The sequence below is a fragment of the Cygnus atratus genome, chromosome Z (genome assembly GCF_013377495.2).
Source record: "Cygnus atratus isolate AKBS03 ecotype Queensland, Australia chromosome Z, CAtr_DNAZoo_HiC_assembly, whole genome shotgun sequence".
NCBI classification, from domain to species: domain Eukaryota; kingdom Metazoa; phylum Chordata; class Aves; order Anseriformes; family Anatidae; genus Cygnus; species Cygnus atratus.
Genome location: NC_066396.1, coordinates 68,402,903 through 68,421,589, shown reverse-complemented (window position 1 = coordinate 68,421,589; position 18,687 = coordinate 68,402,903). Strand labels below are relative to the sequence as shown.

The window sequence follows — 18,687 nt, the reverse complement described above, 5'->3', positions numbered from 1 at the left end:
CGTTTCTGATTTTTTTCCTTGCTTGGCTTGTTTTGCATTCTGATCCACTTTTGTTTCAGTGGTCCCTGATGTTTCATGGACGTAGAATCTTAAGTTCTAAGCAGCATAACATATTCAAAGCTGTACAGTATGTTCCAAAATTACTCTAAATAAGTGGTGTTTACAGTAAAAGTATCACAACTTGTTCCATGAAGAGCAAGTCACTGCCAGACAAACAAAATTCACATTGAATGACTAGAAGTATATATACAGAAAAAAATAAATCAATTCCCACACTGTTCAGAGAAGGATATGTTTGTTTTATTTTTTAGACAAGAATCAGCAGGTTATTTTATTGAAGCCAAATTGTATTAATAAATGCATACACTCAAAGCACTCAAGTACATTCATCACTTAAAATAGAAACTAAAGCCAGAGTTGTTCAGGTCAGTGAAGCAGCAAAAGGCCAGCACAGTGTTCAGGCCATTGGCAGCGTAGTACCTTTCTATATAGTTCTGTAAGTCACATAACTACATCTTCAGGCACAAATTTGGCTTAGGCATTTGCTAACATTTTTGTAATGAGACTGCTCATTCATGACACAACTGCAGCTGTGAAAGAACCATGATTATTATTGTATTATTGTGGATGCCCCATCCCTGAAAATGTTGAAGGCCAGGCTGGATGGGGCTTTGAGCAACCTGGTTTAGTGGAAGGTGTCCCTGCCCATGGTAGGGGGGTTGGAACTGAATTATCGTTAAGGGCCCTTCCAACTCAAACCATTCTGTGATTCCTTCTATTAACCTGTTTCTTCTAGCACACAAACAAAAAATACTGCATATTAAAAATACGGAAATAAAAATATGGATAATGTATAAAAATAGTATAATTTTATTATGAAATTATATACTCAGTTTTTCTGGTTTGTTTCTGAAATGAATGGTAACCAGTATCCCCATCAGAGGAAACAATAAGATGCAGAAATAGCGAAGCAACTACCGTACTTGTGAATCTGCTTTCTACTGTCCAATGAAATGAGATAGTAAAGGTATTCCAAGTTTAAAACATACTCAAAATCTAACTTTCACCATTTTATAGATTAGTAAGCGTGACCAAGATTATAAAAGCTGTCTTATACACTGTAATTGGTCAAGGTTTACACCATTCTTTCATACTTTTCATGGTTTTCAAAGATATTATACCCACTGGAAATTTGGAAGTAGTCCACTCTTCCTTGTGAGGACTCAAACTTCAGTCCATCCAGGCTGTTACTGCTTTGGCAGAATGACCGAACACTGCACAGTTGTCTGAAATACAAAGTCAAAGTAAATGAATATCTCCTCTGCCAATGCAAAGCAGATTTACTTTCAGTGTAAAGACAGGCTACATAGCTTCCATTCAGCTTGCAAACAGGTGTAACTCTTTCCATATGTGTAGTACTTCCAACTTCCCCAAACACCATAGATGTTAGAAGAATTACAAGGAGGGTTCAAGAACTTGTCACTACAGCTTTATAAACCTATGTAACATGCACACTGGTATTGAGAACCAATGATCATACTATAGAAACACTAGACTAAAATTAAGGTTTTTAGGCTTGCAGGCTACAAATGAAAAATTGTGCAGCTTTTGTTTTTCATCTACATACACTGCATTCGTATAAAGCTCTTCATAAATGTCAACAGAATGCTCTGAAAGTGAAGTTCCCTAACAAGATGATATTTTACATGGTTGGTTCATCAACAATTTTCAAGTACAGCTATCAAGAACAGAAAACCTTTCTCTAAAGGTGCATTGGTTGGGAGTGAATTAAATGTTCATGATATACATGGACAGGCAACTTTGACATCAGCCACATTCAATGGTAGGACCTGATAAACTTTTAAACTTCAGTTTTCTTGAGAGGTCCTTTGCCTGTAAGGGCCACAGTACACAGACCAATACAACTACAGTTAAGTGAACCCTCAATTGATTTTCTTTCCACCTTACTCATCTGAGCCAATTCACTCTAGTCATATAAGTAGGCTCACCGATGGGGAGTTTTTTTAGCAAAGAAAATTAGTCAAGAACATTTTTAAGATCAGAGCTCGAGATACATACATTATGAATGTAGCTATCAATCATAGACTAGAAAAAATGACTGAAAAAGCTAACTTTTATGCCATTTGACTTGCTAGCTACCAAACATATTATAGTCCAAGTATGTCAAAGACGAAGTGTGCTGAAATATGTCTATGCATACCTTACCCAATCTAAACCATCCTATAGCATTCACATCTCTTTTATCTGAGTAGACCATTCCCTCTATCAGAGAGCTCTGACAAACATCATTTCACAAAGGCTAGTACAGTACTTTAAAAAAGGCAGGTAATATCTGCAGGATTCCTCACATAGTCATTAAGTTCACCTGAGGAGCATTCATGGAAGCTCTGACGCCCTACCATAAGCTGATTTTCTTACACACAAGCAGTAAAAAAAATCAGTTATAATGCGAAATTCATTTTACCATTTCAGCACAGATTCTCTTTCAAACCTCAAGGGGTTGAATCCTATTGCAATAAAAGTACAAAGCTCAATTCACAGTTGTGAGCTAAAATTCTTTTCAACAAGTCAGTTTTTCTCTCTCACCAATACTTTTCCCAACAAAGATAATAAGAATCTACTATACTAGTTCCATTTGGAAAGTGTCTGCTGTTACAAATTTGTTTACTTCATTCAGTAGTAAGTCCGTATTTTCCTTGATCAGCTTCTGAAATCATGTAATGGCTGAAGATGTTCTTGTTATCTTTGATGTCCCTTCCAAGTGTCAATTACAGGCAAGCTTTCGTTTCCCTCAAACCATCTGTACATGCCTGGTCTTGCTTCTGGATTCTGTAGCTTGTTCTTGCTTCCAACTCTTGAATTCTGCATTTTTGCACTGGAGCTCTGTTACAGTTTCCTGATTGGCCTCTGTTTGGATCACTCTTACACTTGGAGAATCATGTCCTTAAAGATCTGCTAGCCTTCCAGAGCTTTTTGCCCCTTCAGAGCTGCCTCCCATGAGATGCTACCTACTCGTTTACTGGTTAAACAAGTATGCTCACCTGAAGTTCAGCATCTGTACTCTGCTATTTGCCTTCCTTGTTTCCACAGGATCTTGAACTCCATGATTTTGTGGGCATTACAGTAGTAACTGCCAATGATTATCATCTTACTATACAAATATTTTCAGTGACTAGCAGATCCAACTGTGCATAGAGTCACAGAGTGGTTAAGGCTGGAAGGAGATCATCCAGCCCAACCCCTTGCCAAGCAGGGTCACCTAGAGCATGATGCACCTGATCACATCCAGGCGGGTTTTGAATATCTCCAGAGAAGGAGATTGCACAGCCTCTCTGGGCAACCTCTTCCAGTGCTCTGTCACCCTCACAGTAAAGAAGTGCCCCCTCATATTCAGCCGGAACCTCCAGTGCTTCAGTTTGTGCATGTTGTCTCTTGTCCTGTCACCGGGCACCACTTAAAATAGTCCGATTCCATCCTCTTGACACTCTGCCTTCAGATAATTATATACATTGATAAGATCTCCTCTCAGTCTTCTCTTCTCCAAGCTAAACAGGCCCAGCTTTCAGCCTCTCCATGTATGACAGATGCTCCAGTCCTCTAATCAGCTCGGCAGCCCTGTGCTGGACTTACGCCAGTAGCTTCATGCCTCTCTTGTACTGGGGAGCCCAGAACTGGACACAATACTCCAGGTGTGGCCTCACCAGGGTTGAGCAGAGAGGGAGGATCACCTTCCTTCACCTGCTGGCAACACTCTTCTCACTGCACCCCAGGATACCGTTGGCCTTCTTGGCCACAAGGGCACATTGCTGACTCATGGTCAGCCTGCTGTCCTCCAGGACTCCCAGGTTCCTCTCTGCAGAGCTGCTCTCCAGCAGGTCAGCCCCCAGCATGTACTAGTGCTTGGGGTTATTCCTCCCTAGGTGCAGGACCCTGCACTTGCCCTTGTTGAATTTCATGAGGTTTCTCATCACCCATCTCTCCAGCCTGTCCAGGTCCCTCTGAATGGCAGCACAGTCCTCTAGGGTATCAGCCACTCCTCCCAGCTTTGGGCCATCAGCAAACTTGCTGAGGGTGCACTCTGATGAATAAATTGAACAAGACTGGACCAAGTACTGACCCCTGGGTGACACCGCTAGCTACAGGCCACCAATAAGACTGCATTGCTGACTAAACCCTCTGAGCTCTGCAATCCAGCCACTCCTCAATCCACCTCACTGTCCACTCATCTATCCTGCACTTCCTGAGCTTGCCCATGAGGATGTTACGGGAGACAGTATCAAAAGCCTTGCTGCAGTCAAGGTAGACAACATCCACTGCTGTCCCTGCGTCTACCCAGCCAGTCACCCCATCACAGAAGGCTATCAGACTGGTCACCTTCTTATCCTCCACATGCTTGGAGATGACTTCCAAAATGAGCTGTTCCATCACCTTTCTAGCGATGAGGTGAGGCTGACTGGCCTGTAGTCATCTGGATCCTCCTTCTTGTCCTTTTTGAAGACTGGCGTGACATTGGCTTTCTTCCAGTCCTCAGGCACCTCTCCTGTTCTTCATGACCTTTCAAAGATGATGGAGAGTGGCCTAGCAATAACATCAGCCAGCTCCCTCAGCACCCGTGGGTGTATTCCATGGGGGCCATGGATTTGTGGATGTCAAGTTTGCTTAAATTATCTCTGACACAATCCTCCTCGACCAAGGGGAAGTCCTCCTTTCTCCAGACTTCCTCTCTTGTCTCTAGGGCCTGCGATTCTTGAGGGCTAGTCTTAGCAGTGACGACTGAAGCAAAGAAGGCATTCTGCAACTCTGCCTTCTCTGTATCCTTCATTACCAGGGCACCCACCCCATTCAGCAGTGGGTCCAACATTTCCCGTATTCCTTTTGCTACTGATGGATGTGAAGAAGCTCGTCTTGTTGTCCTTGCCATCCCCTGCCAGATTTAAATTCAAATGGGCCTTGGGCTTCTTTGTCACATCCCTGCATACTTTGACAATGTCCCTATATTCCTCCCAAGTGGCCAGTCCCTTTTCCCACATGCTCTATACTTTCTTCTTCTGTTTGCTTGCCAGGAGCTCCTTTTTCATCCGTGCAGGTCTTCTGCCCCCTTTGCTGGCCTTACTCATAGGGATACATCGATCTTGAGCTTCAAGGAAGTGATGCTTGAATACCGACCAGCTCTTTTGGACTCTCTTTCCTTCCAGGGCCCTCGCCCATGGGATTCTTCCACGTAGGTCCCTGAAGAGGCCAAAGTTTGCTCTCCTGAAGTCCAGGGTTGCGATCCTACTTTTTGCCCTGCTTCTCCCTTGCAAGATCCTCAACTCCACCATCTCATGGTCACTGAAGCCAAGGTTGCCCCCAACCTTTGTATCTCCAACCAGCCCTTCTTTGTTAATACAAGGTCCAGCAACATACCTCTCCTTGTTGGCTCCTCCACCTGCTGTGTCAAAAAGTTATCAGTACTCTGCAAGAACCTCCTGGACTGTTTTTGCCAAGCTGCGTGGTCTTTCCAGCAGATACCAGGGTGGTTGAAGTCCCCCATAAGAACCAGTGCCTGTGATCGTGAGGCTACTTCCAGCTACTGTGATGATTGTATTTCCTGATCAGTGACAGAAACACTATGTGATCACACATGTTCTGAAAGTGTAAGGGCTTCGTACGCTGACTGTGTCTCAGAACAACAGGCGTTGGGAAGATAGTGTTTCTGCAGAAGTTTACTCCAAGTTTTTTTTTCAAACTCATGTAACCTGAGCCTGGAGAACGGTCTCCCTTTACAGCAACATGGCCACGAAATACTGACCTAAAGATGTCTTGGTAGTTAAAAAATGCTAACATTCATACTAGGCTTAAACTAACTGGCCTATCACAGACAAAAAGACATGACACAGAATGGATGGCAAGCAGCCTAATCCTGAGCAGGAAAACAGCCCTTGGACGTTCTTGCTTCAACACTCCAGGGCTTCCTGAAACACCAGTGTGAGCTTCAGAGGTGACATCACCATATGCTTGTGTGGTTAAGTAGGAAACACACCTCTTAGGAAAGAAGCAAATAAATGCAGCTGGGCAAGGAGCCTTGCGACACCTTTGCTCCTGTCCGGTGAAGTCTCTCCAGTCACAGTAGCCAGATCGCAGAGGTCAGAAAGGAAAATCTGCATTTTATCCATGCAGAATTTTATGGTTCACATGCTTCCCCAAACACTAGAAACAGACACCAGCAAATGCCTGTTTGAGATACCCGTCTGTAGCCTGAGAGTAGGCTGGCAGGGTTTCTCTTGGTACTGACTGCTGAGTACAAGCTTGCACAGTTCACAAGGCACACACAAGGTGCTGCCTTCAAGCACTGGGAAAAGGTGCCTCTGAAAACGTTTGAAAAACCCTCATCAGTTGACCTTTAAAGCTGCCAGAGCAAAATCTACAGAACATTTTGCATCTACAAAAATAAGGCATGTTTAACTCTTAATGGCTCAACTACATACTCATAGCAGGGCACAAACACCTCTCTCTCTTTGCTGTATCATATAATTGCCTCTCTCCTTATCCACAAACACAAAATCACAGGACCAGCCCTGCATCTACCACTATTTAACGTCTCAGAGAGATTGCTAGCCTTTCCAGCCCTTCCTAAAAAATAAAATTAAAGCAAGACTCCAAAACCTCAGACTTTCCTGCCACTTGTCCACAGTGCTTTGTCCTATTAAAGCAGAAACAATATCACTCTTATTCTCCTGATATCAGATCTCAACCCCTACTGCCAATACCTAGTTCCTGTTTCCAGTCCGTCTAGTACCTTCAGACCAACTTCCTTTCTCAGTATATTATCACTCAAACGAAGCCACTACCAGCAAAGAGCATAAACACATAAGAATTGCCAAGTCAAAGTGAAACCACCTCAATATTCATCACTAATACCAGGTAGCAGCAGATGCTTAAGAGAAGAAGCCTAAGAAGCAACATTAGAAAGAAGTACCCCATCCTCTTCATGTATCATACTTTCTTTCAGAAAATAGTAGTTCAAAAGCTGCAGAAAGCAATTGAATTGGTGTTTTAAACAGCTGACAATGAAATGGTAGAAGAGGATGGGAACCTTACAAACTTGGTGTCAGTTCTTTCCAGCCACTTGCTCTTTCATTCCCTATGAAGAATCAAGACAATCACACAAACAAAAGCAACAAGACACTGTTTTACTGTTTACTCAAGTACATCTGCCAGATTTGGAGTTAGATCCCTCAGTACCTTAGCAGCATTATTTACTTGGGAAAGTTCATGAAATGCGAGTCCTACCTGACTAACCTCATCTCCTTCTGTGACCGCTTGGTGGATGAGGGAAAGGCTGTTGACATAGTCTACCTAGACTTCAGCATAGCCTTTGACACAGTCTCACACAGTATTCTCCTGGAGAGTGATGAGTGGTGTTCCCCAGGGGTTGGTGTTGGGGCCCATTCTCTTTAATATCTTTATTGATGACTGAGATGAGGGAATTGCATGCACCCTCAGTAAGTTTGCATATGATACCAAATTGGGGGGAAGTGTCGATCTGCCGGAGGGTAGGAAGGCTCTGCAGAGGGATCTGGACAGGTTGGATCAATGGGCAGAGGCCAATGGGATGAGGTTCAACATGGCTAAGTGCCAGGTCCTGCACTTTTGCCACAACAACCCCATGCAACACTACAGGCCTGGGGCAGAGTGGCTCAAAAGCTGTGCAGAGGAAAAGGATCTGGGGGTGTTGGTCAGTGCTTGCCTGAACATGAGCTGGCAGTGTGTCCAGGTGGCCAAGAAGGCCAAAGGCACCCTGGCTTGTATCACGAATAGTGTAGCCAGCAGGACCAGGGAGGTGACTGTCCCCCTGTACTCTGCTCTGTTGAGGCCACACCTCGAATACTGTGTTCAGTTTTGGGCCCCTCAGTACAAGAAGGACATCAAGGCCCTGGAATGTGTCCAGAGAAGGGCTACAAAGCTGGTGAAGGGACTGGAACCCAAGTCCTACGAGGAGTGACTGAAGGAACTGGGGTTGTTTAGTCTGTAGAAGAGAAGGCTCAGGGAAGACCTTATTGCTCTCTACAGCTACCTGAAAGGAAGTTGTGGGGAGCTGGGGGTCGGCCTCTTCTCACAGATAACCAGTGATAGGACAAGAAGGAATGGCCTCAAATTGTGTTGGGGAGGTTCACGTTGGAAATCAGGAGACATTTCTTCTCAGAAAGAGCAGTCAGGCATTGGAACGGGTTGCCCAGGGAGGTGGTAGAGTCACCGTTCCTGGGGGTGTTCAAGTAAAGGCTGGATGTGGCGCTTAGGGACATGGTTTAGTGGGTTATAGTGCTGGTAGGGGGATGGTTGGACCAGATGATTTTGGAGATCTTTTCCAACGTTTATGATTCTACGATTCTATCAGGTCCTTGCACACCAGCATGAACAAAGTAGCTGAGGTGTATCTAGCACATTTTTAAAATTAGTTGTGGGAGGATTTTTTTTTTACAGCTAGTATTTAACAAAAAATGCAGTTAAGTCCTCTGAAAATGCTTTGTGTGGATAAGAGGGGAGAAGGAATACTGGTTCTGCTGTCTCCCTTTTCCATTCATGCCACAACGTCCCAAAGACTGTAAAGAGGAAGGGGAAAATGCTGTTGCTTCTCACAGATGTGTAGAGGGGACATGAAAAACAACTAATAGCTGATAACTGGAACTTAAGTGAGGAAAAGTTGAAAACATAATTCAAAGTCCCCTAAAACACTCATTTCAGGGTTTTGGGTTGAACCTCCACGAACCTGCCCTGTTCAAGTATGCTTACAAGAATCCGCAGGGAATTTTACTTAGTAAGTCTTTCTTTTAGGACACGGACTAAACCACACACGAGCATCACCGACAAGAGAACCAGATCAGAAATGAAACTAATTTTTATACCCATCAGAAGACACTGAAGAAGATTTTGACAGCACAGACAATTCTGTTGATAGTTGAGTTTCAGGGAACACTTTCAGGTACACAAAGACATGATTTATGTCTGGTTTTGTCTTTCTTACTCATTTAAGTTTCATTAAACATAGTAATTTTTAGAAAAGAGAAAGAAAGAACCTTTAAGTGGAGAGAGCATCAGAGATTGGACTCCTTTGTTTCCCCAACAGGCTTTCTCCTTTTCAGAATGCTGCTTCCACTAACAGCTCTTTTTGGCCCACTTCTATATGCTCTCTCACATTCCAATTCTCTTTCCCTGTTTCACACACCATCCCAATGTAATCCTCAGTTCCTCTCATGCTACACACACTTGGACTGTCAGAAGTAGCTATTTGTCACAAGATCCTTGTTAAGAAGTTGGACAAACATCCATACAATTTTAACACCATTCCCTTCCTCTACCCTATAGACAGAAAGGAATCTCAAGCACTCCTGTGAAACTGTGGCAATGTAAAACATAAAAGCAAACTCTAGTCTCAGAAAAAATCTGCCTAAGAAATCCATCACTAAGGTATTCTTGAATAACATTCTTTTTTTCATGCTCATTGGATCTGAAAGCATGTGGGTGAATCCAGTTCTAATAATTTCAATCTGGCCATTACCCATATATTGTAACAAACGCCTCACATAATAAACATTAAAGAGAACACAACGTTTTTGATTCATTTCAGTCTTCAACACTTGGTTCTCCATTGTTCTAAGACTTAATCTATAGCTGAGCAGATGTAAAGGTTTTTCAGCAGTATACTCACCTAAATTTTTATCTTACCTGTGTGTCCTGGTTTCGGCTAGGATCGAGTTAATTTTTCTACTAGTAGTTGGTATGGTGCCGTGTTTTGGATTTAGGATGAGAATGTTGATAACACACTGATGTTTTAATTGTTGCAGAGCAGTGCTTACACCAAGCCAAGAACTTTCTGGCTTTTCCCACCGTCCTGCCAGTGGGCAAGCTGGGGATTTAGCAGGAGCTGGGAAGGGACAGACCCAGGACAGCTGACCCAAATCGGCCAAAGGGGTATTCCATACCATCTGATGTCATGCTGAACAATTAATATGGGGGGCTGGCCAGGGCGGGTGGATCGGCTGCTCGGGGATAGGCTTGGCATCGGTCAGAGGGTGGTGACCAATTGCATTGTGCATCACTTGTTTTGTACACATTATTATTAGTAGTACTATTATCACTATCATTATTATTTTCCTTTCTTTTCTATCCTAATAAACTGTCTCTATCTCAACCCACAGGCTTTCCTTTTAATTTTTTTTCCCTTTGATTTTCTCCCCCATCCCATGGGGGATGATGGGAGGGGGAGAGAATGGCTGTGTGGTGGTTAGCTGCTGGCTGGGTTAAACCAGTACACTGTGCTGTGAAGCATATACTTCAATGTCCATATATAGATGTCTTTAATCCTTTTACCTTTCGTAACACTTGCCATGAAAATGAAGCTAAAATTGAATTTTTGCAGCAAAGTTTGTAAGACTTTTAATGGATATATTTGTCCATCTTGAATAGATTTGGTTTGTTAAAGCGCCTAATTAAAAAGTTACGATTTAAGCAGAAACATTTTAGAGCATATACCTATATGACTTGTATATACACATACACTGTCCCCAGTACAAACTGACCTTATATGTGTACTTACTTTCAAGGTGTGCAGGGTGTCTGTCCATTCCATGGAACCTATCAGAGGTATAGCAGTAAGGAGTATGCTAGTAGCCTTATTTGCATTCTCTTTCAGCGTCTTTAAAACTTTATCCACTGAAACCTACAAATGAAATAGAACTGAGTGGTGTTTCAGTTTTTACGGCACACATTTAAATGCCCCAACTAAATTTATTCAACTAATCCAGCTCTAAGTGAAAAGGTGAAGCACGGACAAAAACACAGTATGTATTTTAAAATGCCATGATCCTTTTAGCTAGTAAAAACTTCTGCGAGTCTAAGTTTGATTGTATTTTATAGCTTGGTCCTGATTCTGTGAACTTCATACTCAAAAAAATGTTGGTTGGGCTTTTCATTTGAACACATTACAAGTAATGTCACTGGTGAAAAAACATATTGCTTTCTAGGCATATTTATGAATCATAATAAACTAAAACTAACACATCTGGATAAAGTGATAATCTAAAAAAATAAGAAAAAGCAAAAGCTAAGTAAACCAAGTAATTATTAAATCTCTGTGGAATTTGCAGAGAAGTCGCTAGTTCTGTTCTCCGTGTGTCACAGGGAACTTTAAATAAAATGTCATAGGGGGCTCTTTATTACAGCACAGTACACATGTGTGTATTAATTTTACCAAAGACTTGATACTTTTTTTTTGTATACTGATGAATACTAGAGGATAAAAAAATATTTTGGATAGTCAGAAATTCAATTTAATAATAATAAATGTTCTATGTGTGCTAAGCTGTATCTGATACAGTAGTTTGATATTATGGAAGCGTATGCTCCAGGAACTGCTGGCTTCATAAAAATCTATGTCATCTCTATTTACCAGTGTTTTTGCAGCAGTGCACAGTCTGTGTTCAAACAGTGCTGTAGAAAAATGGAGGCAAGATTCAGATTGTGTCTGAGAAACTAGAAGCAGTTTAAGTGATACCGTACAGGGGTGTGGGAAAGAATTTATTTGTATACATAAAAATTGAGAGAGAAGTTTTACAGTTACTTAGGCAAATTATCAGGTGTCCAACTAAATTGTCTCTGTTGTCTCATGCGGTAAAGTTGGGCTGTTCCTTTCTATGATGACTATGATTTAACAGGCTATTGGTGGAAGTTTTTCATTGGTAGTTCCTGCCCAAGTGTATTCCACAAGAAAAAGAACTAAAGAAGACATACCCTTTTGCAAAGAGTTGCAAAAGAAAAAACACCAGACAGATTACAAGAGACAAGTTCACACTAACTTCACACATACAGCCCCCCTGATTCAGACACAAGGAGCTAAATGGTTTGCTAGCAGTAAGGCAAGTTTATAAAAATGAAGGAGGTAGCAACATTTGTTTCCGTTCTTACTTTACAATTGTTACTCCAGAGTAATTCTTCAATATAGATATAAGTAAAACCAGATTTAATTTATTATGTGACCTCTGCCAAAAGCTATATACAGGTTCTCATCCAGATCCTTTTGGACAAGACTCAGAGGAAAAAAGTTGCACTCACTGTTTCTTCATGCTCCTTCCAGCAGTCATAATCTGTTGCCATAGCAATACTTGCATAACTCATTCCAGCTTCTTTTGCAAGAATCACTTCAGGCACTGTGGTCATATTGATAACATCAGCTCCCCAGCTGCGAAACATCAAGCTTTCTGCTCGAGAACTGAAACGTGGGCCTTCAATTGTGATCATTGTCCCCTTAGAATGACATTGAAGCCCAAGCTTCTTTGCAATCTCAATAAGAACCTGCAAAATATGCCAATATAAGGAAAAGCAAGTAATTTCCCTGGTGCACTGCTCTGCATCTCACAAAAAAAACACCCTTACATAAAAAAAAAAATAGCCTGATACTAAGCAGTATTTGCATGGCTACAGCTGTCCAAATGCAAAAATTAGTTTCAGTTTTCTCATCAAGCAAGATAAATTAATAGTATTACTGATAAGAATGATATTGAGCTCACCTGATTTTGATTGTATCACTTGGAGTACTGTTTTCAGAGTAGACAAAGGAGATTGGAAAACAGAAACATTCTGCTTTATATTTAGGCTTTGCTTACTTTGAGAATAGAATCATGAAATGCTACAGGCTCATGCCACCAAGCACTGCATTGCCACAGTGTTGGAGTTAAGCTGGGGAGAATACGAAATTCACTTTCTGAAAGTTTGCAAAACTTTCTAAGCGTATACTTCAAAGAGTACCCTGGGAATCTGAAACTTTTACATTTTCGCTATTGCTTGTGGCTGAGCTGTACATGTATCTTTTTTTTTTTCTAACAGTCTTTACATTTCCAACAAGGACCACGTACATCATGATGATGAAATCGTCATCATGATTTCCATTCTTGCTACATGGCTTGGGAAGCAATAGTTAATACCATAGGAGTGAGAGTGTACCAGCATGTGTAAATGGGACTAGGAAATCCACAACTGTCCTGAGTAGGAAAGTAACAACAATGACATCTGTTTAAAATGACCATGCAAAGAAAAGCCTTGTCTTCTCAGCATCATGGACTTCCTAAATGTCTGCTGGAGCACCCTTTCTGCAAAATGCTGTGAGGAGCCTGCACGCCAGCAGGTCAACCCATCATATAGGGGTGCAACAAGTAGCAATACCTTGAACGTGCTATGTGACCCTGTGGGGTGATTTCTCACTTGGCATGTGGATCCATGGACTGTGGGGAACAGCAGAAGTACACATAAAGCTGGAGTACCCCACAGCAGATGTGTAGTCAAACTTGCCAACCCAGAAGAGGGTGGGTATGTTTGCAACCCACACATGCTGGGGAAGGGCATTTGTGCATGTAGCTGCGTGCATATGTGTAGATGGCCCTAAATGAGAGTTTTAGGAGATCAGCCACAGAAGGACTTTTAGAAATTTGTATGTATTTATTAACATGCTGTATCTAATATTGTGGCTTATCCCTTATACTGATTCTGAACATATAACTCACTGTTTGCCTGTTAATTATGTGTTATTAATAAATGAATAAAAATCTTCAGCTGTGATTTCACTTAAACCAGAGGAGTTGGGAAGTATTTCCCCAAAACTCTTTACAGTTACCACTCCAGTCCTTATAAGATGCTGCTGTGAGTTTCTAGAAGTAGTAACAACCAAGGCAGACTATGTTATTCAAAAGCCTACAATCACAGAAAAGATAAATTCCTTTCAGGTTCTCATTTGATTTACAGTGTGTAAAAAAAATACAATGGAATTTTTCCACATATTTGCACAAATGCAATGTAATAAAAAGTTTTCAGATGTTTTCATGCAAATTCCTTAATTAGCCTACTACATTAATAGTTTTGGTTTTATTGCTAGTGCATTTAGCTATGATAGTTCCCTGAATCAGAGAAAACTGAAATAATTCCAACAATTTTCAGGGACACTTCCTGGAAAAAAAATTAATTCACTTTTATCTGGTATTTTCAAACAAAGTCAAAGCATCTCTTTTCAGCCTCTCTAGGAGCTCAAAACAACATTTCTTTAAAACATCTGTTATGCTGATTAGAATGCACAGGCTAATGAGATAATGATTACATGTGAGACTGGGAAGTACCTAAATGTTTGTTCTCTGAAAAAGTAGCATTTCTCTGCTCTTTTTTTTACAAAAATTAATATCTGAAGAGCACTATCTATAGATACTTAACAATCAGATGAAACCAGCCTCAGTGCACTTTTCCTGCATCCTCAGGAAATGGCTTATATGTATCTACTTATGCTTTCTAAAAAATGAGGAAGAAACAGTATGAAGTATAGCCAATCATTTCAGTAATAACACTGTTTTCAAACCATTACATAAAGTCTACAGTTAGATGTCAATAAACTCCTTGAATCTGTTGTGACATGACATGCTCAAAGTCAGTAAACAACTATATGGCACCTAATCTTTGACAACAGCATGTGGCTAGGCTCTTGCTTCTTGTAAACTGCAAAGTATTTTGCATAGTTTACTGCCTAGTGGAAGAAGGGTATGAATAGGCGTGTATATAATATATAGCACTCTGTTTCCTCTTCAGCTTTAAAATGTCTTTACTTCACTGTAAAACACCTTCATTCCTAGTGCCCTGAAATGTTCCACTAACAACACTTGGACCTACTGGTTAATATCTCAAATCCACATTGTCCCTTGGCTAATTAACAAAAATAACTTATAATGGCAGTGAAGTGAGATGGTGACAAGCAGAAAAGCTCAGCAATACAAATATCTGTAGATGCTTAGGGTACAGATTGAGCCACTTGATTCATAATTCGGTTTTGACTTGTTCGTTGTTGTAACTGATTGCACAGAGAGTGAATCTGTTGGATGCACATGACTAATTCTGCAAATATTCCTGTGGCCCTTCAGAATGTAACTCCCTGCAGCTTCTGATCAGAGAATTCCACAACAGCACAAAACACTGAGTTCAATCTTCACCTTCGCTTTTCCTCAGATGTAAGAATATACTGAGAAGGCATATTTAATCAGATATGCTCTCTTCTAGAAGTTTATAAAGGTGTTGAAAAGCAGAGCAACGGTTCACACTATTTATTCTATGTGTTTTCAAAGCCTGAAAATCTTGAAGTGACTAAACTAAGAGAAGCAAAATTTAAGAACAAAAGACAAATGTAATTTGGCCTGTTTCTATGTTTAATATCCTTTAAACAAAGCCATTACTCTACCATGACCAACAATGCACAAAAGCACAAATGCAATATTGGTATTTCTGTGAATGCTGAAGTATTATTCTTAATTCTCTGTACTGCAAGTATGTAGAGTGTCTTAGCCAAAGATGCTGTTTCATTTAGAATGGAAAGGAAATAATTCCTCATTCTGTCTTCCTATTTAGTCCACACTGTTGCTCTCGTCATTTTACATGAGAAATAAAGATTTTTTGCCCTGCTATTAAGACTCTGGAGAAATCTAGGTTGCCAAATGTCTTCTTAAAGTGTTTCAAGTACCTACTTTAGATCCTGCAAGATCTTTTACTTCCCATGCCTTCCAAATTTTACATTTTTTTTTAATATCATGACATATCTGAGAAATAGGAAGAGGTCGAGATTATCTCCATATTCTGATAGTGGGTAATTAGACTACGACGCCATACAAGTATAATAAAAATATAACATTTTAAAATACATCTACAAAATTCACTAACCTCTCTGGTTTTGGTGCAGAATGGCTCTGCCATTGGAATATGACATACTCCTGGAAGACTGGAACACTGACCATCATATAAGGTATAATGTCTTTTAGTTGTCCTGGAAAAGCAGAAAACATACTCAGGGAGAAGAACAGGGACAAATAATACAAAACAATAAATTTGCACAAGTCCAAAACCATAATATTCTTGAAGGGAACAAAAATATCAGTACAATGGCAATCACTCAATCACCACCTGTAATCAGAGAATCACAGAATGGCTGAGGGTAGAAGGGACCTCTGGAGGCCATCTGGTCCAACTCCCTGCTCAGGCAGGGACACCCACAGCAGGTTGCCCAGGACCAGCTTATCATGGGGGATTTCAATTACCCTGACATTTGCTGCAAGGCCTATTAAGCCAGCCATCTGCAGTCCAGGCGGTTCCTCCAGTGCACTGATGATAACTTTCTGATGCAAATGGTGGACATGCCAACTAGGAGAGGAGCGCTGCTGGATCTTGTCCTCACTAACAAGGAGGGGTTGGTGGAGGCAGTTAAGGTTAAGGGCAGCCTTGGTTGCAGCGACCATGAGATGGTGGAGTTCAGGATTTCATGTGGCAGGAACAGAATACCAAGCAGAGTTGCAACCCTGGAGTTTAGTAGGGCTAACTTTGGCCTTTTCAAGCAATTGCTTAGTTAAATCTCATGGGCCAAGATACTTGAAGGAAAAGGAGCCCAAGATAGCTGGTTAGTGTTCAAGGACTGTTTCTTCCTTGAAGAACAGAGCATCCCAACAGGTAGGAAGTCAGGAAAGGGAGCCAGGAGACTTGTATGCTTAAACAAGGAACTGCTGGGCAAACTCAAGTGGAAGAGGAGAGTCTACAGATCATGGAAGGAGGGGCTGGCCACTTGGGAGCAATATAAGACTGTTGTCAGATACAGGGAGGCAACTGGGAAAGCTAAGGCCTCCTTAGAATTAAACCTCTGCAAGACGGGTCAGGGACAACAGAAAGGGCTTCTTCAAGTACACTGCAAATAAAATGAACACTAGAGGCAATGTAGGCCCACTGATGAATGAGGTGGGTGCCCTGGTGACAGAAGATGAAGAGAAGGTGGAGTTACTGAATGCCTTCTTTGTCTCTGTCTATAATGCTGGAGGCTCTCCTGAAGAGCCCTATACCCTGAGGCCCCAGAGGAAGTCGGGAGAAAGGAGGAGTTTGCCTGGGTTGATGAGGACTGGGTTAAGGACTGATTAAGCAAGCTGGACATCCATAGATCCATGGGTCCTGATGGGATGCACCCGCAGGTGCTGAGGGAGCTGGTGGAAGCCATTGCTAGGCCACTCTCCATCATCTTTGGTAAGTCATGGGCATCAGGAGAGGTGCCCAAGGACTGGAAGAAAGAAATGTTAATCCTGTCTTCAAAAAGGGCAAGAAGGACCTGGGTAACTATAGACCAGTCAACCTCACCTCCATCCCTGGTAAGGTGATGGAACAACTTATCCTTAGTGTTGTCTCTAGGCATATAAAGGACAAAAGGGTCATTAGGAGCAGTCAACATGGCTTCACCAAGGGGAAGTCATGCTTAACCAACCTGATAGCCTCTTATGAAGACATAACCAGGTACAGATGATGGTAAAGCAGTGGGCATAGTCTATCTTGATTTCAGTAAAGCATTTGACACAGTCTCCCACAGTATCCTCGCAGCTAAACTGAGGAAGTGTGGTCTGGATGATTGGGTAGTGAGGTGTACTGTGAACTGGCTGAAGGGAAGAAGCCAGAGAGTTGTAGTCAATGCGACGGAGTCTAGTTGGAGGCCTGTATCTAGTGGAGTCCCTCAGAGGTTGGTACTGGGACCAGTGCTATACAACATATTCATCAACGACTTGGATGAGGGAATGGAGTGCGCCGTGAGCAAGTTTGCTGATGACTCTAAACTGAGTTGCTGACATGCCAGAATGCTGTGCGGCCCTCCAGTGGGACCTCAACAGGTTGGAGAATTGGGCGGGGAGAAACTTAATGAAATATAACGAGGGCAAGTGTAGAGTCCTGCATCTGGGCAAGAACAACCCCAGACACCAGTCTAAGTTGGGGACTGCCCTGCTGGAGAGCAACGAAGGGGAGAGACCTGGGTGTCCTGGTGGACAGCAAGATCAGCATGAGCCAGCACTCTGCCCTTGTGGCCAGAAAGGCCAGTGGTATCCTGGGGTGTATCAGAAGGGGTGCGGTTAGTAGGTCGAGAGAGGTTCTCCTCCCCCTCTACTCTGCCCTGGTGAGACCACATCTGGAATCCAGTTCTGGGCCCCTCAGTTCAAGAAGGAACTGCTTGAGAGAGTCCTGCACAGAGCCACAAGGATGATTAAGGAAGTGGAGCATCTGCCTTATGAGGAAAGGCTGAGGGAGCTGGGTCTCTTTAGCTTGGAGAAAAGGAGACTGAGGGGTGACCTTATTAATGTTTATAAATATGTAAAGGGTGAGTGTCAGGAGGACGCAGCCAGGCTCTTCTCAGTGAAATCTAATGATAGGACAAGGTGCAATGGATGCAAGCTGGAACATAGGAGGTTCTGCTTAAATATGAGACAAAACTTTTTCACGGTGAGGGTGATGGAACACCAGAACAGGCTGCCCAGGGGGGTTGTGGAGTATCCTCCTCTGGAGGCTTTCAAAACCTGCCTGGATGCATTCTTGTGTGACCTGATCTAGGTGTTTCTGCTCCGTCAGGGGGATTGGACTAGATGATCTTTCAAGGTCCCTTCCAATCCCTAACATTCTGTGATTCTGTGACCATGTCTGGGCGTCTTTTGAAGATCCACAAGCAGGGAGGCTCCACAGCCTCCCTGGGCAACCTGTGCCAGTGCTCAGGCACCCTCACAGCACAGAAGTGCTTCATGTTGTTCACAGGGAACCTCTTCTGCTGCAGCTTGTACCCACTGCCTCCTGTCCTATTACTGGGAACCACTGAAA

The 18,687-nt window shown here is 42.2% G+C and overlaps 1 protein-coding gene across 2 annotated transcripts in view; it reads right to left on the bottom strand.

Annotated features, from left to right (window-relative positions):
- Window positions 1-278: 278 nt before the first annotated feature.
- MTAP (methylthioadenosine phosphorylase) overlaps window positions 279-18,687 on the bottom strand; it is a 39,498-nt gene continuing 21,089 nt past the window's right edge. For both annotated transcript variants that reach the window (XM_035563020.1, XM_035563022.2), the window contains 4 exons: window positions 15,742-15,844; window positions 12,112-12,351; window positions 10,598-10,720; window positions 279-1,286 (listed from right to left, as the gene is read on the bottom strand). In XM_035563020.1, coding sequence (XP_035418913.1) covers window positions 1,248-1,286; window positions 10,598-10,720; window positions 12,112-12,351; window positions 15,742-15,844 — 505 coding nt within the window. In that variant the 3' untranslated portion in view covers window positions 279-1,247. The remainder of the gene's footprint in view (window positions 1,287-10,597; window positions 10,721-12,111; window positions 12,352-15,741; window positions 15,845-18,687) is intronic.